A 23,595-nucleotide genomic window follows, 5' to 3' on the forward strand; every position below is an offset into this window, starting at 1 on the left:
GGGAGCTTGGGATTCCAAGAGGCAGAGTTCCACTGGCAGTTGTTGCTGTCATTTTAAAAATCCCCGTGGCCTAGGTTTCCAGATCTGAAAAAGCAAAAGGGAAGCAGGAGGGGCCAAGCATGTGCCCAAGTTACACAGTGCAGCCCAGTAGCTAGGACCTTCCCCTGCAGGAGAATAGGACAGAGTGACCAATTCCAGGACCAGGGGCAGCTGGGAGCTGTTGGGTCTCTGGGGATTCCTAAGCCTTCCTGCTGTTGGCTGACTGTGCTCGTGACCCTCCAAGTGGCTTGCTGTGGCTCAGACGCTCCACACCCTCAATCTGTTAGTAGGCACTTAGTGAGCTCCCGGTATGCCCTAAGAACAGGAAGTCCTGGTTGTTCCATGTCTCCCCCACCCCCACCCCATCCATCCCCAGCCTAGTCCTGACCACACCTCCTGCTGCTGCTCTCTTCTTCTGGGGCCTTCCAGAAGGCAAAAGGGAGCAAAGATTAGACAGAGTACCTGCAGGTGGGCCAGACACCAGACCACCTCCATGGTACTTCTGCCTTCCTCTCCTGGGTATTTCTAACCTTGGTTCTGACAACCAGCTGTGTGACTATCCTTGGGTATATCAAGACTGCTAGACGGCAAACAGTTCATGTACAAAAAAAGACCTGGAGGGGACAGGGCAGGTGCTAGTGGGTTGTAAGCTCAGGATGAGGCAACAGTGTCATTGAGGGATTGTAAATGTAATCATCAGCTGTATGGATGGAAGTAGACTATCCAGAGTGAGGGAGGTGATACTCCTGCTCTTCTCTCCCCTGGTAAGACCACAGCCAATCAGTAAGCATTTGTGAAGTGTCTACTATGTGCGAGGCATTGTGCCGAGCACTGGGGATGTGCAAACAACTATATGTAAACAAGATAGATGCAGGATAAATTGGGGATAATCAATAGAATCATTGGGTGATGAAAAAAATGTGAACAGTCAGTGTTGGAGGGGCTGTGGGAAGACACAGACATGATATACATACTGCTTTTGATGAAGCTATTAAGTAATCCAACCAATCTGGACTTCAATTTAGAATTATGCAAGAAAAGTGATTAAAAGTGATCCTTTGACCCAGGGATCCCACTCCTAGGCACACAATCCAAGGAAGTCAGACAGAAACAAAGGTATAATATATATCTGGGCAGCTAGGTGGCACAGAGTACCAGGCCGGAAATCAGGAAGATTCAACTTCCTGAGTTCAAATCTGGCCTCAGACACTTATGAGCTGGATGATCCTGGGCAAGTCACTTCACCCTGTTTGCCTCAGTTTCCTCATTTGTAAAATGAGCTGGAAAAGGAAATGGCAAACCACTCTAGTGTCTTTGTCAAGAAAACCCCACCACAAAGAGTCAGACGTGAGTGAAAAACGACTGAACAAAAACAATATATACCAAAATACCAGAAACCCTTTTTTGTGGTAGCAAAGAACTAGAAATAAAGTAGATACCCATCAACTAGGGAATGGTTGAATAAACTATGGCATATGAATATAACAGACTATCATTCTGCAGTAAGAAAAAAAAGATAACTATGAGGAATTAGAGAAACACGGGAAGATTTCTATAAACTAATGCAAGCACAAGTAGAACCAAGAGGACAATACACACGATGACTACAATGATGTAAACAAAAAGTTAACCACAAGGAAGACTACCTCTGAGTCCTTCCCCCAGTTATCACCACCCACTGAACCACTCACTGCCTTTGGTTTCTGCCCATCTGGTCTATTCTACCAAAGAGTTCTGGGGCGGCTAGGTGGCACAGTGGATAGAGCACCAGCCCTGGAGTCAGGAGGACCTGACTTCAAATCCAGCCTCAGACATAAAATGCTTACTAGCTGTGTGACCCTGGGCAAGTCATTTAATCCCATTGCCTACCAACAACAAAACAAAACAAAACAAAAAAAAGGAGTTCCAATAACCACTGTTCCACAACAGATTGTGAAGTCTGGTAATAAGGTGCCTCTTCAATTACCAGGATTCATTTCAACAAACGTTTATTAAGTACCTATGATGTGCCAGGTGCTGGGAACACAATGATAAAAATGAAAGTGTCCCTACTTTCAAGTACTCTACAGTAGGAATACAACAGGTATGCAGATAAGTAAATGGAGAGTCCAGCCAAGTAGAGAGAAGGCAAAATAGAAGGAGAGAGACAGACAGAACCAGGCAGACAGATAAATAAATATAAATGGGAGAGTCCAGTCAAGGAGAGAGAAGGCAATAGAAGACAGGGGGAGAGAAAGAGACAGACAGAGACAGAGATTCAGAAAGATGGAGAGATAGAAAGACAGAGAAAGAGAGAGAGGGAAAAAGAAACAAATAAGGAAAAGAGGGGAGGGGAAGGGAGAGAAAGAAAAGACAAAGATGGAGAAATTCCTGTGCCTGGAGCTAAAAATCCTGCTCAGTTGATGACAGGCCCCAGAGTCAAGACTCATACTAGCCCTAGAATATAGTTTCCTGTTGTTTTTCCAGAAGATAACAATACGCTAAGCCAGGATCTCAGCTGAGTCATAAGATAGAATTTATTGGTCCTAAGGTTGGTTCTGTTGTTTTTCTGGGGAAGAGCACAGCAGTACCTAAGGATTTCAGCAGAGCCCAGAGCTCTGATGTTATAACCACACACATGCCCAGCCCAAGAGCATTGTGAGGATATTACAAGAGGACATGCGGAGGGGCCTTGCTGTAAGTACCAGAGAGCTAAGGGGCCCCTACCCAGGGTTTTTCATACTCAGGTACCTTTCCATTATCCACTATTCCCATTAATGATGTTTGCATTTGTGGGAGAGTTTGCTCCAGGCTTTTGTTTGGGAGATGTTTTGTTGCTAATATTCTTACTACATCATTCCAGTGAATTCCTTTCTTTTGAGATAACTGTATCCTCCAGCTGACTAGAGAAAAAAAAAAGCAACACAATAGTGGAGAATTTGGAACCACAGTTTTAGGAGTGTGGTCCCATAGGAATACCTTGAACCTGGGGCAGTCATTCTTAGATAGACCCAGTCTGCAAGGGTGAGGCAGGGAGTGGCCCAGAGGCGTGCTAGACAAAGTATATACAAAATAATTTCCTGAAAGGGAAAGCACTAACAACCAGAGGAAGCAGGAAAAGCCCCTCATGTGGGAGGTAGCACCTGAGCTAAATCTTGAAAGAAACTCAGCATTCTGGGGGAGGGGGGAGGGGAATTCTATGAGGAGGAAGTGCATTCCAGGCATGAGAGACACAGCCTAAGCAGAACAGAATGCCGTCTGGGGCAATAACAAGTAGGGCAATTCAGTTGGAATGTACATTTTGTGAGGGAGAGTTAGGAGAATTGAGTCTGGGAAGATAACCTGGAGCCAGATTGTGCTAGGCTTTAAATGCCAAACGGAGGGAGTCTTGTATTTTTATTTATTTGTTTATTTATTTTTGGCAGTTGGGGTTAAGTGACTTGCCCAGGGTCACACAGCTAAATACGTGTCAAGTGTTTGGTCTGAGGCCAGATTTGAACTCAGGTCCTACTGACTTCAGGGCCAGTGCTCTATCCACTATGCCACCTAGTTGCCCCAGAGTTTTGTATTTGATCTGAAAACATTTGGGAGCCATTGAATATTCTTGAGTAGGAGAATGGCCTAGTTAGACTTAATGTGTTTGACTCCAAAGGAGACTAATGTTTATGTGAAAATAGCACTATATTTTGAAGAACTGGGTTCAAGTTCTGCATCTCCCATTCTGCCAGTGACTGAACTTATGCGAACGATTCCCTCCATTCCCTCAGCTAAAAAAAAAAATAGGGATAATAACCTCTGCCCTACATCCTTTACAGGGGTCTCATGGATGTCACAAAGATTTTTGAGAGCTAGCAGGGACTTTTAAGGTAACCTAAGGCCCTGCAGTATGGGGCCACCTTCCCAAACACAGGCTGAGAAATCTCTAGGCGGCCAGACCATTTGTCTGTATTTCTCTGGTTAATATTTGAGGTCCCCATAGCCCAATCTTGCCTTCCCTTCTCCCTTATTTCCAACATTGACCCTTTGTTCCAGTTAGACAAGTACGTTCACAGTCCCACCCAATGCCATTATTAGACCATGGGGTGTGTAATGGACCTGTCTAGCCTTTGTCCTGGCTCCTAGCTTCTCCCCTGAAGCCCTGGATGGAGGAGTAGAAGATGGTACTCCAAACAAGGTATATAAAGTGCTCATTGTCCCTACTCAGGATGACCTTGTTCTGGCCTTGGTGATTGTCCTTAACGAAGTGTGAAATTCCATCGACAAGGTTAATTTTTCATAAAGTGTGAATTGTTTATGGGTATTTGTTGCCCATCCACAACATGCTGCTGATGACCTATGTGCTGATTCATAGCTAATTCATACCTGAGTTGTATCCTTGGGCTTTGCCTTTAAAAGAAGGAAGGGGCAGGCTGAAGAGGCAGAGAGCAAGAGCTGAGAGGTCAATCAGTCAGAGTTAAGCCAGTTTTACATGAAGGGCTCCCTGGAAGAAAGCTTGCACAGCCACATGGACCCTCCAGGGAATCCTGTGCTCCAGGGAACCAGGAAGTGCCAGGGATACCTGAACCAGATGGAACCAATCACCAAACCCCAAGGAGTTCTTGGGACAATCTAGAAACTATGGCAAAAATTGGAGGGCAATGCTTTCCATGTCGTGAAGGAGGTCATGAAGTAGAGGTAAAAGACTAAGACACATTTTGGGACATGGTCAAAGGGTATAATTGTTTTACTTAATTATATTTATTGGAGAAGAGAGGGAAAGGAAGAAGTATTTATTAAGTGCCTACTATATGCCAGGCACTGTACTAAGCACATCTTTACAAGCATTTATTAAGCACCTACTATGTGCCAGGCACCATGCTAAGCATGCTTTGATAAATATTATCTCTGATCCTCACAACAACCCTTTGTGGTTGGTGCTATTATTATCGTCATTCATTTTACAGTTGAGGAAAATGAGGCAGGTAGAGGTTAAGTGATTTGCCCACAGTCACAGGTATGACTAAGTGTTGGAGGCTGGATTTGAATTCTGGTTTTCCTAACTACAGCCCAGTGCTTTATCCAACATACGTCTACCTGCTGGAGAGGTAATGATAATGATTTGTTGTAACAGATCTTTTAAAAGGGTATGTATAGACCAGAACTAAGACAACTCCAAAAGACTCAGGATGGAAAATGCTGTCCTCATCCAGAGAAAGAACTTAGGGGTCTGAATGCAGATGGAAGCATACTATTTGCTCTCCTTTTGTTTTGTTTTGTTTCTTCTTTCTCCTGGTTACTCCCATTAGTTCTAATTCTTCTTTACATCATGACTAATGTGAAAATGTTTAATATGAATGTATAAGTAGAGCCTATATCAGATTGCATGCTGTCTTGGGGAGGGGGGAGGAAAGGAAGAGGGAGAAAATTTTAAACTCAAAATCTTATAGAAGTGAATGCTGGAAACTAAAAATTAATTAATTATTTAAAATGAAGAAGAGAAAAAATAAAAAAATAAAAAGATACAGAACAGAAGCTCAGAGAGGAACACAGACAAGTGGAACTAATGTTCAGAAGGTATTAAATATTTATTACAAAGGAACATGCTACAAGTTTAGAGATCCACAAAACACATACAAATCTTTTTCCTGTTCTTGTTTGTATGTAAATAATTGTTTGCTGTTTGTCAAGTTCAGAATAACAAAAATATTTTTAAAATTACTTTAAACCTTTCACTAGATGGGGGATAGACAGGAAGAAGAAAGAATTTAGAACTCAAAATTTTTACAAAATGAATATTAAAAATTAAAAAAGAAAAAAATTACTTTTAAAAATAGCAGTGCAGTATCCATAGTGGAAGAACGGAAGTTCCAGGGCCAGCAGAGGAGTTTTTTGCCAAATAGAGCTGGAACTGAGGAACAGCAAAGAACAGTGCCAAGATGCAGAGTAGGGAAACCCCAACCTTGTTCTTCATTGGTACTGTGAGTGATATGGATTGTACAGAGCTAGAGATCTGCTGCTAGGTGGCATAGTGGAAAAATTACAGGGCCTGAAGTCAGAAAGACTCATCTCCCCAAATTCAAATCCAGTCTCAGACGCTTACTAGCTTTGTGACTGTAGGCAAGTCACCTAACCCAGTTTGCCTCAGTTTCCTCATTTGTAAAAGGGGCTGGAGAAAGAAATGGCAAACCAGAATCTTTGCCAAGAAAACTACAAATAGAGTCACAAAGAGTCAGACAAGACTGAGAAAAACAACTCAACAACAAATCTAGAGAGTGTTTTCCCCCGTCAAGAAGTCCCTACCCAGGGTACATTTAGAAGCTTGCAGGACTTTGTAGGTCCTGGGAAAGGAGGGGCTCATCATAAGAATGAAGCTCCAAATGCCTATTTGATATAGGAAATGGAGGGGCACAGGGTAACAGAACAAGTTTAATTACATGGTTCCCTGTGGAGGGGAGGCTCCCAAGGAAAACAAAAAAGACTTCCTTGACAGTTGATAGGCTTGGGTGTGAGCCCTTTGCATTTCTGTCAAATTAGATAAAACCTGTCCTAAATTTTGTAGCATATTTGCCTTAAGCCTTACACGGGAGCTGAGAGCATTTTCTTTTGCTGTGGTACCCTAGAAATGAGCTAAAATTTTATGTTCCTAGAAGAAACCCTAGGTTGAGGAACAAACCAGAAAAAGACACTGTAGAGAGAATTTCCAAACATGGACCCCAATCCATGCAAACACATAGTTTCAGTTCTAGGCTTGAGGCTACAAGTACAATCAGGATAATCAGATTCTGCCATTTATTCATTGTGTGACCTCAGGTCACTCCTACGTGGACAGATCTTGGTTTAGAAGGGACTTTGGAGATTATAGACCAAGGGTTCCTAACCTGGGGTCCATTAACTTTTTTTAAATAAAATTTTATTGATGTCTTTTGGGTTTTTTTACACCATCAGAATTTCTTTCAGTATCCCTCCTCCTTCTCTTCCTTCCAGAGAGAAATCATATATAATAAAAAAAGAATATTTGGGAAGAAAAAAAGAAAGGAAAAAGAAGGAAAGGAAGAAAGGAAGGAAAAGGAAAAAAAGCAGCATTCCTGATCAATACGTGAAAAAAAAAGTCTGAAAATATATGCAATGGCAATGCTTGTGGCCCTCCTACCTCTGCAAAGAGGTGAGGTAGGAGCATCTTCTCATATTTATTCTTTGGAGTCATGCTTGTTCTTTATCAGTTGTCTCTATTCACTTTTGATTTGTGTGTATACGGTTGTTCTTTCCATTTACACTGTTGTGGTCATTGTGTGTTCTGTTTTCTTGGCTCTGTTTACTTCACTCAGCATCAGTTCATGCAGATCTTGGCATTCTTCTCTGTATTGGTCACATTTGTCCTTTCTTACAGCACAGTTACAGTTATGTACCACAATTTGTTTAGCCATTCGGGGTATGGAAAACTGCAGAAATATTTTGATCACTGTATTTCAATATCATTGGTTTGCTTTGCAATCTTATGTATTTTATTTTATGCATTAAAACCATTATCCTGAGAAGAGGTTCATGGGCTTCACCAGACTGCCAATGAGGCGTAAGACACAAGAAGAGGTTAAGGACTCCTGATATAGTCCAACACCCTCGTTTTAAAAATGAAGAAAGAGGCCTGGAGTTCTGTTGACTTGCTCAAGATCACACAGATAGGGCAGCTAGGTGGTGCGGTGGATAGAGCCCTGACCCTGGAGTCAGGAGGACCTCAGTTTAAATGCAGCTTCAGAGATTTAGTAGGTGTTAGACTCTGGGCAAGTCACTTAACAGTGATTGCCTCTAAAAAAAAAAAAAGGAAACCACAGAGGGAGGGAGGGAGGGGGGGGAGAGAGAGAGAGAGAGAGAGAGAGAGAGAGAGAGGGAGAGAGAGAGGGAGAGAGAGAGGGAGAGAGAGGGGGGGGAGGGAGGGAGAGAAGGGGAGAGAAGGGGAGAGAGAGAGAGAGAGAGAGAGAGAGGGAGAGAGAGGGAGAGAGAGGGAGAGAGAGGGAGAGAGAGGGAGAGGGAGAGAGAGGGAGAGAGAGGGAGAGAGAGGGAGAGAGGGAGGGAGGGAGGGAGGGAGGGAGCGCGAGAGCGCGAGAGCAAAGCCTAGCTTTCTAACCCAGGCCCTCTGGGAAGGTACTTATAAAGCATATGCACATGTAAGTCATTAAAAGGATTACACACAAGGCCTCAGAAACCATCTCATCTAACTACTTCAGTTTACAGCTAAGGTTACACTTAAAATTTACACTGGGTTACACTGTAAAGTTTACTTAAGCTGTTAAAATTGTAAACAGTTTTTAGTGGCTTGGAAAAGCTGAATGAGCTCTGAGGTCACGGAGCTAACTAGTGGCAATGCTTGGTCTATAATATTGCTCTTTCTGACTCCAAGGCCAGTAATCATCCCACTATGCCAAGCTTAGGGTGAGGAAACTTTAGTAAATTGCAGCAGTATCAGATATTAGGCTTCCACCTGAAGGTCCCATAAATTTCCTCTCCCCATTGGCCTCATTAATCAATCACCAGGCATTTATGACATGCTATTAAGTGCCAGACACTATACTAAGCCCTGGGGCTGCAAATACAACAAAGAAAACATTCCCTGCCCTGCACAGCCTGAAATTCATTCTGAAGCCTCAGACACCAGCCAAGCAAATGGTCCACAAATGTCTTTTTTCATTCCTGGTGGCTCAGGGGTTAACATCCTCAGCCTATTTCTCAGCTTCTAAATCAGAGCCTGCAGTGGGGAGAACCTTCTGTTGGTGCCTACCCTCTGTGCTAATATAAAATAGGGTAGTTTGAGCTACAGAAAGAGCTAGAGCAAAAAGCCTGTTCGCTCTAAGCTTTCGAAGTCCATTAAGAACACAGCCACAGACTCCTGCCCCTAACAGGAATCATGCTGACGATAAGTGCTGGGATGGGAAACTTACTCCTAGGGTGTTCGAGCTGGAAAGAATCTTGGAGTTCACTAAATTCAACAAGCCTGTTTTATACCACAGAAAAGAGGCTCAGAGGGGGCAAGTGACTTCCTCAAAGTCACACAGTTCTCTCAGTTCAGACTTCTTTACCACCCATCATCCTTTGATTCATCCTTATCCCTATTCCTGTGCCCTGAGGTAAGCACACAGTTATTACTTGTGAGGTAGGCAGGAATTACTACCTCCATTTTACAGGTGGGAAAAAAGAGGTTCAGATAAGCAAAGAGACTTCTCAGAATACAAGACTCTTGTCTACCAGACCAGTGCATCATAATGTGGCTTCTACATGGCTCTGGTTCCTCTTGGGCTGATACAGACTGAAACTTTAACGATGGAAACTGAGTAAGTCAGTCAACAAACTTTTATTAAGTGATTATTATGCGTACCAAGTATACAAAGAAATATGTTGGGAATACAAAGGTCAAAAAGAGCCCTTACCCTTCAGGTGTCTCCACCCTATTTGAGGAGACTGACATGTAAATAACTAGTTACCTATAAGATACATAGAGTAGATAAAGGTAGGGAAAGGCCCTAGCAGCTGGACAGATGGAAAAGTGAGGTACGCTGAGCTGACTCTTTTTCAAAATTTATTTTTAGGCAATTGGGGTTAAGTGACTTGCCCAGGAACACACACTTAGTGTCAAGTGTTTGGTCTGAGGCCAGATTTGAACTCAGGTCCTCCTGACTTCAGGGCTGGTGCTCTATCCACTGCACCACCCAGCTGCCCCAGTTGAGCCAACTCTTGAAGGAAGCCAAGGGAACTAAGAGGCAGAGGTGAGGGGGCAGCCTGGCACGGAGGACAGCCAACCAAAAGACAGAGAGAGAAACGGAGAGTCCTGTTGGGAGAACAGCAAAGAGGTCAATGCACCAGCACCAAAGAGCCATGGAGAGGAGTAAAGCGTAGGAAGACTGAAAAGGTAGGAAGCGGCAAGGTTACGAAGAGCCTTGTTGTTCATCCTTCGTTTTTGAAGAGGACCAATGACATCCTGAGGATGATGTCTTGACTTGTGTGTAAATTAGACAAGAGTGAGGCAGAGCTGCACAAAATCATCAGCCTCACTCTCTCCTCCAGAGTCACTGGAGTCCAGTGGCAAGACAGAAGTCAAGATCATTGGCAATGACCCAGCATGAAAAGCCTTACATGCCAAAAGAGAGCGTGACAGAAATAGGAAGGGAAAGAAGAGGAAGCACCTTGAAAAATACCAGAAAATGGGATGGCACAAAGATATATTGGTTTTAGCTCTCTGATGGTGCTAAGATGTGTAGCCTCATCCCTGTGAGTACTCTCTTCAGTGTTCAAGATGGTGACCCATTTATACCTTCTCACCCATCTGCACGACTGTCTACTTCCTCCTACAGATATCCTCCAAAGAGAGACACCTGTCCTGCCAGAGTTCTACTTCTACGGCTCAGAAGATCCCACGGGATGTTTTGCATGACTTCACATGTACAATGGGTATCATATTGCTTGCCTTCTCAATCAGTGGGAGAGTGTCTGGAAGGACAAAGAAAATTGGGAATTCAAAATTTTAAAAAATGAGTTATAAAAAATTTTTTTTAAGATTCCACGGGTTCTAGCATAGGACTTGAGTTATCGATTGGTTACCCTTTGTTTTCATTACATGATCAGCCTGTAGCCCTTTATAATCATACATGTCCCAACACTTTTACTAAGCTTCTTTTGTGCAGTTTCTTTTCTTTGGTAATAGGTCTACCGCACATCCCTCCACTGCCATTTGGGTAACCTGCAATTTCAATTCTTCAGAAATTGTCATTTTACGTTTTACAGACACAACAGCTTCACCAGAGGCACAATGGTGTCAGCAAACAGCTTGAGGGCTTTGAAAGTGGCATCCAATTTCCAACATGTGATAAAGCCTGCTCTCTTCCTCTTATTCAATTCTGTTCCCAGCCTATTGTCCACCCACAGTGTCTGTCCAAAGTATATATATTGTTTAACTACTTAACTGTTCAGACTGCCATGCCATACCTGGGCAATAGCCACTCTTCATCCCCTTGATTTTTCTTGTGTGGATTATTCAGCTGATCTCTTTGGAATGGCTGTGGATCTCCCTGAGGAGGCCCTATAGTACTCTGGGGCTTGATTCAATCAAGATATCATTCCCAAACAGAAAGAAGTATCTGGGGCACTTTGTCATCTATAGGAAATCCCCTCTTCTATTTGGACTCTGGAGGACATTTTCCACGAAACTGGCAGAAATCTTTGGTGAAAACATTTTCACTTGATGGGGGTCAGAGAAAACTCAAGGAGAAGAGGGCAACTGATTTGGGCTTACAGGAAGAGACGAATCTCAGCAGATTGATATGGATGGGGAGGGAAGAGCTCACTGAGGTTGGTACAGTGATATTCCCTCACATTCTTGTACAATTTGTTGAGCCATTGTCCAGCTGATGGGTGTCTACTTTGTTTCCAAAAAAATTTTTTTCAGTTTTTTGCTACTACAAAAAGTACTGCTATTAACCCATGAGGTATTTTTTTCTGCCTCTGATCTCTTGGGGGTACATACCTTTACTGGGATCTTTGGTTGAACATTTTAATGACTTTCTTAGCATAATTCTAAATTGTACCAGTTCATAACTTCAAAACACTTCAACTCTGTTTTTTAAGTCAATAGTTCCCTATCACAATACTACTTTTATCCTGCATACCATGGGTAGCTCATCACCTTTAATCTTTACTGTTTGGTACTCATTAAGGTCCTAATGGCCACTTACTCCTATGGCCACTTACCTTCCTTCAGCCCACTATATCTAGTTCTGCCTTCCCTCCCACTATGACCCTGAAAAATAGAGGGAAGTAGGAGATAGCTAGGTAGCATAGCAGTGAGAGTGTTCAGAGTCAGGAGACCTGAGTACAACTCCTGTCTCAGGCACTTAGTTTGTGTCCCTGAGCAAGTCACTTAATCTCTCTCAGACTCAATTTTATCATCTGCAAAATGGAGAGAAAAATTGGAAATACAATGGATTATTGTGAAGCTCAAATGAGATAATATATGTAAAACACTCTGCAAACCTCAATATATAAATGCAAGCAAATATACAAACACAACATGTTACACGTGCACACTAACACAATAGAGGTAACAGCTAGAGCTTACATTCTGTTTCAAAGTCTCTCCTACTTTTCATATTCTCTATTCTATGGCCCCTTTCAGTACTAATATTCTATACGAGCCCTGATATTGCAGAGTGCAATTCCATGGCAGAAGAACAGGAGTTCCTGGACCTTCAAGGGAGTTTCTGGGCCAAGCAGAGCTGGAGCTGAGGAATAGCGCCAAGATGTAGAGGGAGTAAACCCTAACCTTGCTCTTCTGGTGCCCATGAGCGGGCCCAGGGCTTGAAGGGAGGAACAAGCATTTATTAAGCACTACATACCAGGCACTGTACCAAGCCCTTTGCAAGAATTATCCTCACAACCCTGGGAGGTGGGTGCTATGATCCCCACTGTACAGAGGACGACACTGGAGGCAAAATTTAAGTAACTTGCCTAGGGTGACACAGCTAGTAAATGTCTAAGGCTGGATTTGAACTCAGGTCTTCCTGACTCCAACCCCTGTGGCCAAGAATATTTGCCTTTGAAATGCTCTATGAAATGCCCGTTTTATTTTTAATCATTTAAGCCCTTTAATCATTTGGACTGGCGAGTGGTTTTCCTCCCAGCCCTTCATCAAAGAAAGGCCAGTGCACACAGTGGAGCCACAGCAGTGCCTGACTGCCCCATGTCAGGAGTGTTCCTGAAGATTGCAGGGATAAGGAGCAGCTTAGTAAATTCTGGAGGCTCTGAAGAGCATCATAATTTCCAAGGAATCCCTGCCTTTCACCACAGCAGACTCGCTGGCTGGACAACTTAATCATTCTAATAGACTGAAGCTAAATGACAAACGCCAGTGCTGGGCCCCTAAAGAAGGCTCTCAGCTGCTTCCCACCCACCTCAACCTTCAGCTCCGATACACTAGTGGAAGAAAGCGGGAATCAGCAATCAGACCCACAGCAGCCCCTCTCTCAACACCAGCTCCTGGATACACTTTCACTCACAGCCAGGCTCCCACCAGCATGTGACCCCCCCACCAAGGGATATTAATGACCCCTTTGTGCTTGATTTAGGCAGCCTCGTTGCCCCCCATGCCTGGAATTCACTCCCTCCTTACCTCCATGGCCCTTTCTTCCTTTATGCTGCAGTTCAGGCACCATCTTCCACTTTTCAGAAGCTTTCCCAATAACCCCAGCCACTAGTGCCCTATCCCAAAATCCTTTGTTTATCTTTGTATTTATTAACTTCTCTAGGTATTTTTATTTAGACTTGTTTTCTCCTCCATTAGAACGTGAGCTCCATTAGAACATGGCTACTGTTTTCATTTTTGTACTGTATCCTTAGTACCTAGCAGAGTTCCTGGCACACATTAAAAAATGTGTTGATTATCTGTGCGGAGTAATCATCGCTCCCTGGCCCCAGAATGGGGGGTGGGGTAGGGGAGAAGACTAGCCTCTGAGAAAGCAGGAGTGCAGGATAAAAGAACCCTGGGCTGAGCCAATTTTTTTTTTTAATTTTTTAATCCTGTCACTACCCAAAGGCAAGCTACCTCCCCCTCTGGGAAACACAATTTCCTCTTCTGTTTAAAAAAAAAAAAAGGTAACTTGGTAATGAACAACCACACACAACTCCAGAGGACTCATGATGAAACACACTGCCCACTTCCTGATAAAGGCAATGCACTCAAGAGTGCAGATTGTGTTTTGTTTTGTTTTTTAACATGGCTAATGTGGAAATTTCCTTTGACTGTTTATAACATTTTGCTTTTCTTTCTTTCTCCATGGGGGGAGGGAAGGAAAGACGAGAGATCTTCAATTGCAAATAAAATGTAATTAAAAAAAAACTTTTTAAAAAAAATGATTGGGACTAGATAAATCTCCCAAGGAATTCAAATGCCTACAACAGGATGCTATCTACCTTCCCTATGGGGTTTTCTTCTTTTTTGATTAGGGGAGAAGGAAGGCCTCACCAAAAGGTTAATTGATTCCATAGCAAGGCAGAGTCTGGGATATTGCCTGGCTGAAATTTTCTCCTGATCCAGGTGCCAAGCCTGTTCAAAGTAGGCTTCTCTGACCTGGAATTGTACTGGAAAAGGCCAGATGATAATAATAATAATAATAATAATAATAATAATAATAATAATAATAATAATAATAATAATAATAATAATGGCATGGGAGCCTGCTTTCCCCAGGACTTCATAGTAACAGGGTGCTAGACTTAAAAGTTAAGAAGAGCTGGTTTCAAATCCTACTTACGATATTTAGGAACTGTGTGATCATGAGCAAGTCATTTGTCCTTTAGGATACCTCAGCTTCCCCATCTGCAAAATGGGACTAATTCCTAGAGAACCTAAGAGTTTTGTGGCTCAGATGAGATGGATAATACATGGAAAGCATTTGGGAAATTTGAAAGTGCTCAGTATTTGTTTCCAAAGGCCGACCACCTCACTGTCACATTAATTTCTCCATTTTACAGCTCAAGAGACTGAGGTAAGGCAGAGAAGTGGCTTATCCATAGTCAAATCAGTCAGGAACTGAACCTATCTATGGACTCTCCATCCAGAATTCTTTCCACTGCCCAAATCATGGGAATGATTTCAAAGGTTCATAGACAGCTCTATGTAAGGACCTTAGAAGTTATCCAGCCCAATCCCCTCGGTTTAGAGGTCAGACGACTTGTCGAAGGTCATGCCGATAATAACAGATCATCTAATCTAGGCCTCTCATTTTACAGATGAGGGAACTGAGGTGCAGAGGGTAAGCAAAGCAGGATTTAAACCCAGATTGCCTGGCTCAGTTCTATTTCTCTACCAGGTGCCTACCTCAGCTTCCTGGCTCAGCACCCCACAGGGACTTGGGAACCGAAAGCACATCTGGCAGTGGCCCTAGGCTCTGCTGGGGGAAGGGGAGGGTGTGAGGTCTGACAATAGAATTCTAGGAAAGGGAAGGGGGAGAAGAAGGATCTTTCTCTTTCCTTTAAAGCTGTTCTTCTCCCCCACTCCCCACAGGACCAAGCTGAGAAACGTCCAAGAAATAAAAACCACCAAAGATACACAGTTTAGTTCTTCCCACCGAGCTGGAAGGGGCCCTTATTTCCCTCAGAGCCAGCTGGCCTGGGCAGATTAGCTCTCGGCTCAGTGGATTTGACTGGCAGCCGGAAAAACTGGCAGTGCACAGGACACCACAGGAGGTCAGCTGAGTCAGCTTTTTCTACCTGTCAGGAAATCATTCAAAAAACTGACACTCCTCGACCAAAGCCAACCCCTGGCCTGGGCCAAACCACCATCACAGAGCAATACCACCAATGCCCCTTGTGGCCTCTTGTCTGCCCCCCACCTCCCCCCCCAATAATGCACCTTCATCTCCCTTCCTTGTCTTCCTCGTTGTGTCAGACCCAGGGGGCTACAGCCCAGAGATACTGTTGGAACAAAATGCTGCTGGCTGTCATCCAGGCACTCTGAGAGAGAAGGCCAGGCCTATAGTCAGGGGAATCTGGTGCTTGCTCACCTCTCCTGAATCCAGAAATCAAGCTTGATTTTGAGATTCAGAAGAAGGTGATGCAAGCTCAAACTTGAGAATTTACCTAGTAATTTGTCAATATCAAAACAAAAGATGCAGAGAAGATACATGGGCATGTCTGCAAATGTAGCCTCTTATACCCCCTGGCTCTTCCTGCTCCTGGCATGCCTTTGGTACACAGGTTCATCCAGGAGCTGGCCAACTCTGCCAGGCAGAACTAAAGACCGGCCCTGAAAGGTCCAGTTGAGGCGAGGGTAGGCACATTCCTTTATACAGGAGAGTAAACAAGCTATTTAAATGCATTTACAACTGTTCTGATCAAGGGTTTGAAAATCCCATGCACCTCTGACTACATCAGATAATCCCACACACCTATGAACATATTAGGAGAGACAGATAAGGATGCACAGCAGGGTACGTACAGTGACTCTGGCAGTATGTAGACATACCTATGGATTCATCAATCACTCTGATTTTTTTTCAGACAAGGGGGTCTGAACCTGGGCCCACAAACCTCCCCCCCCACCAAGGTCCAGGAATAGAATTCGGGTGGATTGTAAACTTGGATGGAAAAAAGTCATATCTTTATTTTTACTAACTTCTAACTGAAATTCTGCATTTCCTCTGACTATATTTATTTAAAAAAACATTATTATTCGGAGAAAGGGCCTCCTAGCTTCACCAGACTGTCAAAAAGGTCCAGGGCATAAAGTCAAAGAACTCCCACCCCACCCCCACTTTAGACATTCTCTTCAAGGCCTCTGGTGGAAGGGGCCAAGTCTGACCAGCTGTAAAACCAACTCTTCTAACTATGACCCAGAACAAGTCAATTCAACTCTCCGAGACTCAAAATTCTCTTTAAAACTGAGACGATGCTCCTTGCACCACTTACCTCAAAGGATTGTTTTGAGGAAAGTTCTTGGTAAAACTTTAAAGTGTGAATTTTCTTTATGGAACAATCCAGGCATCCTAGTCCCACGTAGAAAGTGGCTCAGCCCAAGCAGCATCTCTTATAGAGACCCAGTCCTGATACCTCCAAGCACTGGTGTTACCCTCCCCCCCCCACAACATTACTTTGCAGGTGTGTTGTATTTATTTCTCTTGGCACATTATTCTCCCTACATCAGGATGCAGGGTCGTTGGGATCAGGGCCTCTTGGTTTTTGGTGTCTCCCAGTTCTAGTACAGCACAGGCTGTCACATATTTGGGATGAGGATTAGGACTGTACCTGTGATTGCCTTGGTATAGCTCACTGCCAAGTGAGAAAACTGCACGGGGCCACACCTTCTCTGCAATATGGCTTTAAGAGAATTGCTTAGACCAACAGTGTCCAACTCAAGTAGAAACTGGGGGCCACTACTCCATACATATTCCCCACAGGCTGCTTACTGACCTAGTTTTAAAATGTATCTATGTTTTATTGTATTTTTTTATTTACATATAGCCCAATGCGAGGAGTGTCTTTGACATCTCTAGAGCACTAAGAGGTTAAGTCATATGATTTGCCCAAGGTCCCACAGCAAGTATGGGGGGGAGGGGGGAAAGACGGAAAGGACTTGAACTTAGATCATCCCATCTCTAGGGAGAGATGTCTAACCACTTCTCCATACTGCCCCTACATAGTAAGTAGGCACTTTACAAATGCTTACTGGGGAAAAAAAAATGCTTATTAGATGTTGAATGAATGAATGAATGAATGAATGAATGCAAAGGCTTTGCTCTAACTTAGCTTCACACTGGAACCACTAGCCCTTCAGTTAACTTGGCACATCTCAGACAGCTTTTTAGAATCATGACTAACCTATTCCATTTCCCCTAAATACACTTGCATGTCTTCTTGTCTGTGCCTCTCCTAAAATCTCCACCTGCTGAAGCTGTGCTCCTCCACTGAGGCCCAAATTTAATTCAAGCTCCTTCAAGGGGCATTCATTCATTCATTCATTCCCTGAAGAGGGCAGCCCCAAGGCATATCTGCCACACTCAGCACTGGGCATTTGGGGGGTCCATGTCTACCAGAGGAGATATGGCATCTTTGTACACAAGTGGGTCTTATTACCTCACCTAAGTGTGAGCTCTGTGAGTGAAGGGGAGGACCAAAGCTAGAATCCCAGCCTTGTACTGCTGGTGTGACCCAGGGTAGCTGTCATTCCCCTCTTTGCCCTCAGGATCACAGAATCAGTATTGAAGAGCTGAAAAAGTCCCTAGGTCCCTGGATTCACCGTCTAACTAAAGCATCAATTCAATCAGACATCCCCTGACAGGCAGCACATCCAGTCTAGGTCTGAAAACTCCCAGTGACTGGGCACTTGGGATTTTCCCAGGCTCTGCCAAGTGCCCTCAACCCACAGAAGGGTTTAGGAACCACCTTTTGGAGATCTACCAAGAGTAGATTAAAATAGCAAGAACTAAGTCAAGAAAATGGAGTGCTAACAAAGGTACAGAAAAAGGAGAGTGCAGTAGTGATCAGAAAGGTGGTACTTTGGGGACAGGCACAGTATCACTAAGGGCATCCATGCTTACCAGGTGGGAATGAACAGGTAGTGTTTGGGGAGAAAGGACATAAAACAGGGACCTGACATAGCAAGGTTTATCCTAGAATCAGAGCACCTGGTTTACAAGCTGGTTTCAACACTTCAGCTAGAAACTGGTAGCAAGGCAAAGTGCTGAGCTTGGAATCAGGCAAACTTGAGTTCAAATTCTACCTCACATGCTTACTCTGGGTCAAGGTACCAGTAAAATGAATGGGTTGGACTCGATGGCCTCTCAGGTCCCTTCCTATTCTAACTTTATGATTCCATGACTTACTAGGTATGATGGTAGATGGGTCACTTTGCCTCTATGAAGTATTTTCTCTTCTATTAAATGGGAGTAGGAAATTTATGGGATGGAGCCAAAACAGCACTCAGAAGGAAATTCATATCTCTAAACACTTACATCGATAAAATACAGAAAGAGCAGATCAATGAACTGAGCATGCAACCAAAAAGTGCAAATGAAAAATCCCCAATTAAAATCCAAATTGGAAATCCTGAAAATCAAAGGAGAGATGAATAAAACTGAAAGTAAAATAATAAGTAAAACTAGGAGCTGGTTTTATGAGAAAACCAACAAAATAAACCCATGGTTATTTTAATTTAAAAAAAAGCAAGAAGAAAACCAAATTACCAGTATCAAAAATGAAAAGGGTGAATTCACCACCAATGAAGAAGAAATTAAAGCAATTATTAGAAGCTTTTTTGCCCAATTATATGTCAATAAATCTAACAATCTAAGTGAAATGGATGAATACTTAAAAAAAATAAATTGCCTAGATTAACAGAAGAGGAAATAGAATACTTAAATAACCCTATCTTAAAAAAAGAAATTGAACAAGACATAAATGAACTCCCTAAAACAGAAGTAGGAATGCACATATTCCCTCTCTCCAAAGGCCACCACAGAAGCATGACCAAGTTACTACTAGACCACTAGTTGGTTGGGATAGTGCCTTTGGGACAAATAAGTCTAGATAGGTATTGTGGGACCAGATTTTGCAGGCCCTTGAATAGCAGGTTCAAGAGTTTGAACTTTATTTAGTTGACAAAAAAATTATGGAAGCATTGACTTATAGCAAACTCAAGCAACCAATCCAACCATCTCACTTAACAAATGAGAAAACGGAGGCCTATAGAATGCTAAATGACTCATTAAAAAGAGCGGTTTTAAGCATCCTCTGAGACACAATTCTCATTAATCAGCCAACCCACAAATTTTAGTTGAGGGTCTACTTCATGCTCCCTCCTATTCTAGGAGCTCTGAAGAAGCTACAAGTATGAAACACGGTTCTGAGTCTTAAATATTTATCTTGTAGACAAATAGCTGACCAAAGTCTAATTGGATTCATATTTTGTGGAAAGGAAGACTTTGGGGTAAGGTCTTCAGAACAGAATCTGCTGTCATCAACAGATAGGTATGACACACCTACTATGCAAAGAGAATATTCTACTAGGTGCTGGGGATATAAAAAAGCAGAAGTTCTAATTCTTACCTACCAGATAGTCATCCTCACTCTACTGGTAAAGATGAAATAAAATAACACATACAAATAACAGCCCAAGGTAGTCTATTACTGTCAGTGGGTTAAGTAGTTGAGCATAACGAGAGCTCAAAGTACAGAGATCTTCCTGTGGTGAGATATGAACAATACTTATTTTGGGCAACTTTGAATAAAGCAAAGCAGTAGGGTGGAGCGCTGCATTCCTGATAGAGGAACAGGGAACAACTCAATCGATCTGCATTCACCTTTTGGGCTTATAGGATCACAAAGGGTAAGAGCAGATGATGGAAGAATTGAGGAGTCTCCGAAGAGTGGAGCAGGAAACTATGTTTAAAGCAATGTTTATGGAAGATTAATATGGTGGTCATATGTAAAATGGATTGTGAGGGGTGTGGATTACTGAAGACAGATGACCAGTTAAGAAGTTACTATACTAGTCCAGGGATGAGGCATCAATTGAACTAGGGACAGGTATAGAACAGAGCAAAACCAAGAGACATATTACAAACATACTTAACTACTTATAGAATCCAAGAATGCCAGAGCTGAAAGGAACTTCAGAACAGAGACTATTGGGCCTGGAAGAGACCTTAACACATAAGATACAGCTAGAGGATCTTAAAACATAAAACGCAAAAGTTGGAAGAGATCTTAGAAAATAAACTCAAAGCTCAGAAGGATTTTGGAAAACAGAGTTAGAAGGGGGTATAGAATGTTGAATGTCAGAGCTGGAAGGGGCCTTAGAACACAGAATGTCAGAAACAGAAGAAGGCCTTAAAAAGGACTTGAACTGGAAGGGGTTTAAAAAAATTAATTTGAGCTGGAAGAGGCCTGAAAACTATGAATTTTGGAACTGGAAGGGTTTGTCTAATTCAATCCCTTCATTTTACAATTGGGGAAAATGAGGCCAAGAAAGGGAAATGAAGGCATTTATTACATTTAGTTCTGTCCCTAAAAATCCAGAACAAAGCAAAATAACCCAACAAAACATCACCACTTTGGAAACTCAGGAAAACTCACATTTAAACATGAACATCACAGGGAGTTAGCTGAATGACAAAGGGAAAATTGTTAACACTGACCTGAAATATCTGAGTAATTCAACGCTGGCATAATGTAGAATCAAGGGAAACCTACAATGCCTTTGGCTGAGTATGTTATTTCTCCTTGCTGGAGCCCAAGTGTATTTATTGGAATGTTGAGTTCATGTGCTCCTGATTCATCCATACTTAACTCATCCCTAGGCTGATCTGTAACAGGCCTTTGATGTGGAAGCAGCCTTAGTCCATAAGCTTCTTTAAGTCTTTGTTTAGCCAACAGCAGACATACTAAAACCTCCAGAAATGAAAAATGCAATGCCTGGCTAGACCTTGGCTCTCAACAGGCCAGGTGGAGAGTGAGACCACTGGAGGGAAGCAACATAAGCAACAACTCCAGGCAGCTCAGCTGGGGGAATACAAAGAACAAGGTGCAGTACTGGAAGACCTGGGTCTGGGTTAGCCCCTAACTCACTGTACATCCTTTCACAAGGCAATTTCCTCCCTGGACCTATTTCCTTATCTGTAAAATGGGAGAGGGTGGTTGGATTAGACAATTTCTCAAAAAAAAAAACCCCCAAAACAAATAACATTATTATGAATTTGACAAACATCAACCACCACATGCATTTCCCTATAAAACAAAGAACAGAAAAAGAAGATTGTCTAAATAACTGTAAGACATATTGGATCAGGGATCCTCCACCTTTTTTGAATCATGGACTCTTCAGTATGTTTTAAAATGTATAACATAAAATACACAAAGTTCCAAAGGAAATCAAGCATAGTGCAATAGGTTCTAAAAAAAAGTGGTTTTTTTTTAAGTTAATGAATTCCAGGTTAAGAATTGGTGGATGAAATGATTTCTACAGTCCCCCACTTACCTAGACACGCTGCAGTTTAAGGCCTGCCAAGTTCTTAATGTTCTAATCAGCAATTTGTGAAAAGTGATATACTAGGCTGGAAACTAAAGTCTCATGTCAATATCAAAGTACACACAACTTCTTCATGTGGTCAAGGCAACATGGTATAATGGTGCAGAATGCTGGATTTGGAGTAGCAGGACCTAAGTTTAAATTCCAGCTCTGCCACCTGTGTGAAGTGGGCAAGCCACTTACCCTCTCTGGGCCTCAGTTTCTTCATCTACAAAAAGAGGATGTTAGACCAGATGGCCTCCAAGGTCTTGAAAGAGGCTCCAAATCTATGGTCCTCTTTTCCACAAGGCTTTAACCTGAAGGTAATCCTGCTCCTAAACTGTCCTTACAGTATAGCAACTTTCCTCTGCCTTGCCCAGACTCTCTGTTCAGGCCCAATCCGAACTCTGGTCATCTTGTCTCCCAAACCATCACCAACCCAGTGCACATGGACAAGAGGATCAAGGCCTCTTCTTCAAACCCTCTATTAGACACTTAGATAAGGCAGAACTCTGTTCAGTGGCTACTCAGCCAGCGAAAAAGACTCCTAAGGAGGCTGAGAAGATGATGACCTTCGCAGGGCAGATGCAGAAGGAGAGACTAAGTCAAGGCCTCCAAAGAACAGAAGTCTTTGAAAGAGGAGCTCTTGGGTTTACATACAGATATATCATTAAAATAGGGTCTCATCTGAGAGAATCTCCACTACACATGGTAAATGCATTTTTTTGTTTGTTTGTTTCAGATTCTGGCTCTCAGGATGCTGGCAGTTAAGTCCTCCCTTGCCAAATTTCAGGTTAACTCTGTTCTGTAGTTAGACTGCTGATCTTGTAAGTTTGAGAAAATAGGAGTTCTGGAGGAGGGAAAGGCAGAGTATCACAAACTGGCTCCATTTCTCCCCCTCGCAATGGTTTAAATATTTGAGACATGGCCTGTGTGATGAGTGGTTATTTCAAGAATCATGAGTTTATGTGATAACTGTATTGGGCTCCCTAGTACAGAACTGTAACCTTTTTGGGGGACACCCCAGCCCTCGAGCTGTTACAGAGCAGGCCACAAGGACAAACAAGTTATCCCTCTGAGCCTTCTTCCTTCACCTTCAGCAGAAACACTCCATGCTGGCTCGGACACGTTCCATCTCACTCAGGAAGTTATAGAACTGAGGCAGAGTTAACTCTAGGGAGAGAAAATTCAGTGTCAGGTAAATGTTCCCAATTTTTATAGATTCCTCAAAGGATTACTTTTCATAAACACCTTTTTTAAACCTTCCTTCTTACTGGGCCTACAAATACTAAAATGACAAAAAGAAAAAAAAGGTCAAAATCACATATAAAAGGGTGAAAAATGACAGATTTCCACAATGAAGGATAGTCTTCATGGTGTTTAGAGTGATTTCTTCTACAGTTTTAAATGTTTTGTATTATTTAGTACAATGTAAGCTTCTTAAGAGCAGAGACTCTTTTATTTTTCCTTTTGTATTTTCAGAGCCTGACACAGAGTAGGCACTTACAAAATGCTTGCTGACTAATGAATTTATGAACATGTTTTTATTTCCCCAAATTATAGTGCTGTTCATCCTTATAACCCTTCACATGTTTACCAGAGAGTAATCAGCATTTATGGGATAGAATTGAATTTTGAAGAATTTTAATCCTCAACTTCTATCTCTTCTTTTTGAAAATCAAACCCACAGGACCTGGGGACCCCGCTAGGTGGCACAATGAATACAGCACCAGCCTTGGAGTCAGGAGGAACTGAGCTCAAATATGACCTCAGACACTTACTAGCTGTATGACCCTGGACAAGTCACTTAACCTTTTGCCTCAGTTTCCTCAACTATAAAATGGGAATAATAATAATAATACCTCTGAGAGTTGTTGTGAGGATCAAAGGAAATAATAGTTGTGAAGTGCTTAGCATAGTGCCTGGCACATAGTAAGTGCCAGCTATTATTATCATAAATATTATTATAAATAGAAATGTTCATGTAAACAAAGACCCTTATTTCATAGAAGGGAAAACTAATACTCTGAATAGGGAAACAACTTGTCAAAGCTCAC

At 42.6% G+C, this 23,595-nt stretch overlaps 1 protein-coding gene across 3 annotated transcripts in view; it reads right to left on the reverse strand.

Annotated features, from left to right (window-relative positions):
• Positions 1 to 9,324: 9,324 nt before the first annotated feature.
• COMMD7 (COMM domain containing 7) overlaps positions 9,325 to 23,595 on the reverse strand; it is a 38,492-nt gene continuing 24,221 nt past the window's right edge. For 2 of the 3 annotated variants that reach the window (XM_020990736.2, XM_020990735.2), the window contains exon 9: positions 20,500 to 22,711. In XM_020990736.2, coding sequence (XP_020846395.1) covers positions 22,635 to 22,711 — 77 coding nt within the window. In that variant the 3' untranslated portion in view covers positions 20,500 to 22,634. Of the gene's footprint in view, positions 10,474 to 20,499; positions 22,712 to 23,595 lie in introns of those variants that run through there. The other variant, XM_078150206.1, reaches the window with a different exon arrangement.

This window comes from Phascolarctos cinereus, unplaced genomic scaffold (assembly GCF_003287225.1).
Source record: "Phascolarctos cinereus isolate Bilbo 61053 unplaced genomic scaffold, phaCin_HiC Scaffold_2;HRSCAF=192, whole genome shotgun sequence".
NCBI classification, from domain to species: Eukaryota; Metazoa; Chordata; class Mammalia; order Diprotodontia; family Phascolarctidae; genus Phascolarctos; species Phascolarctos cinereus.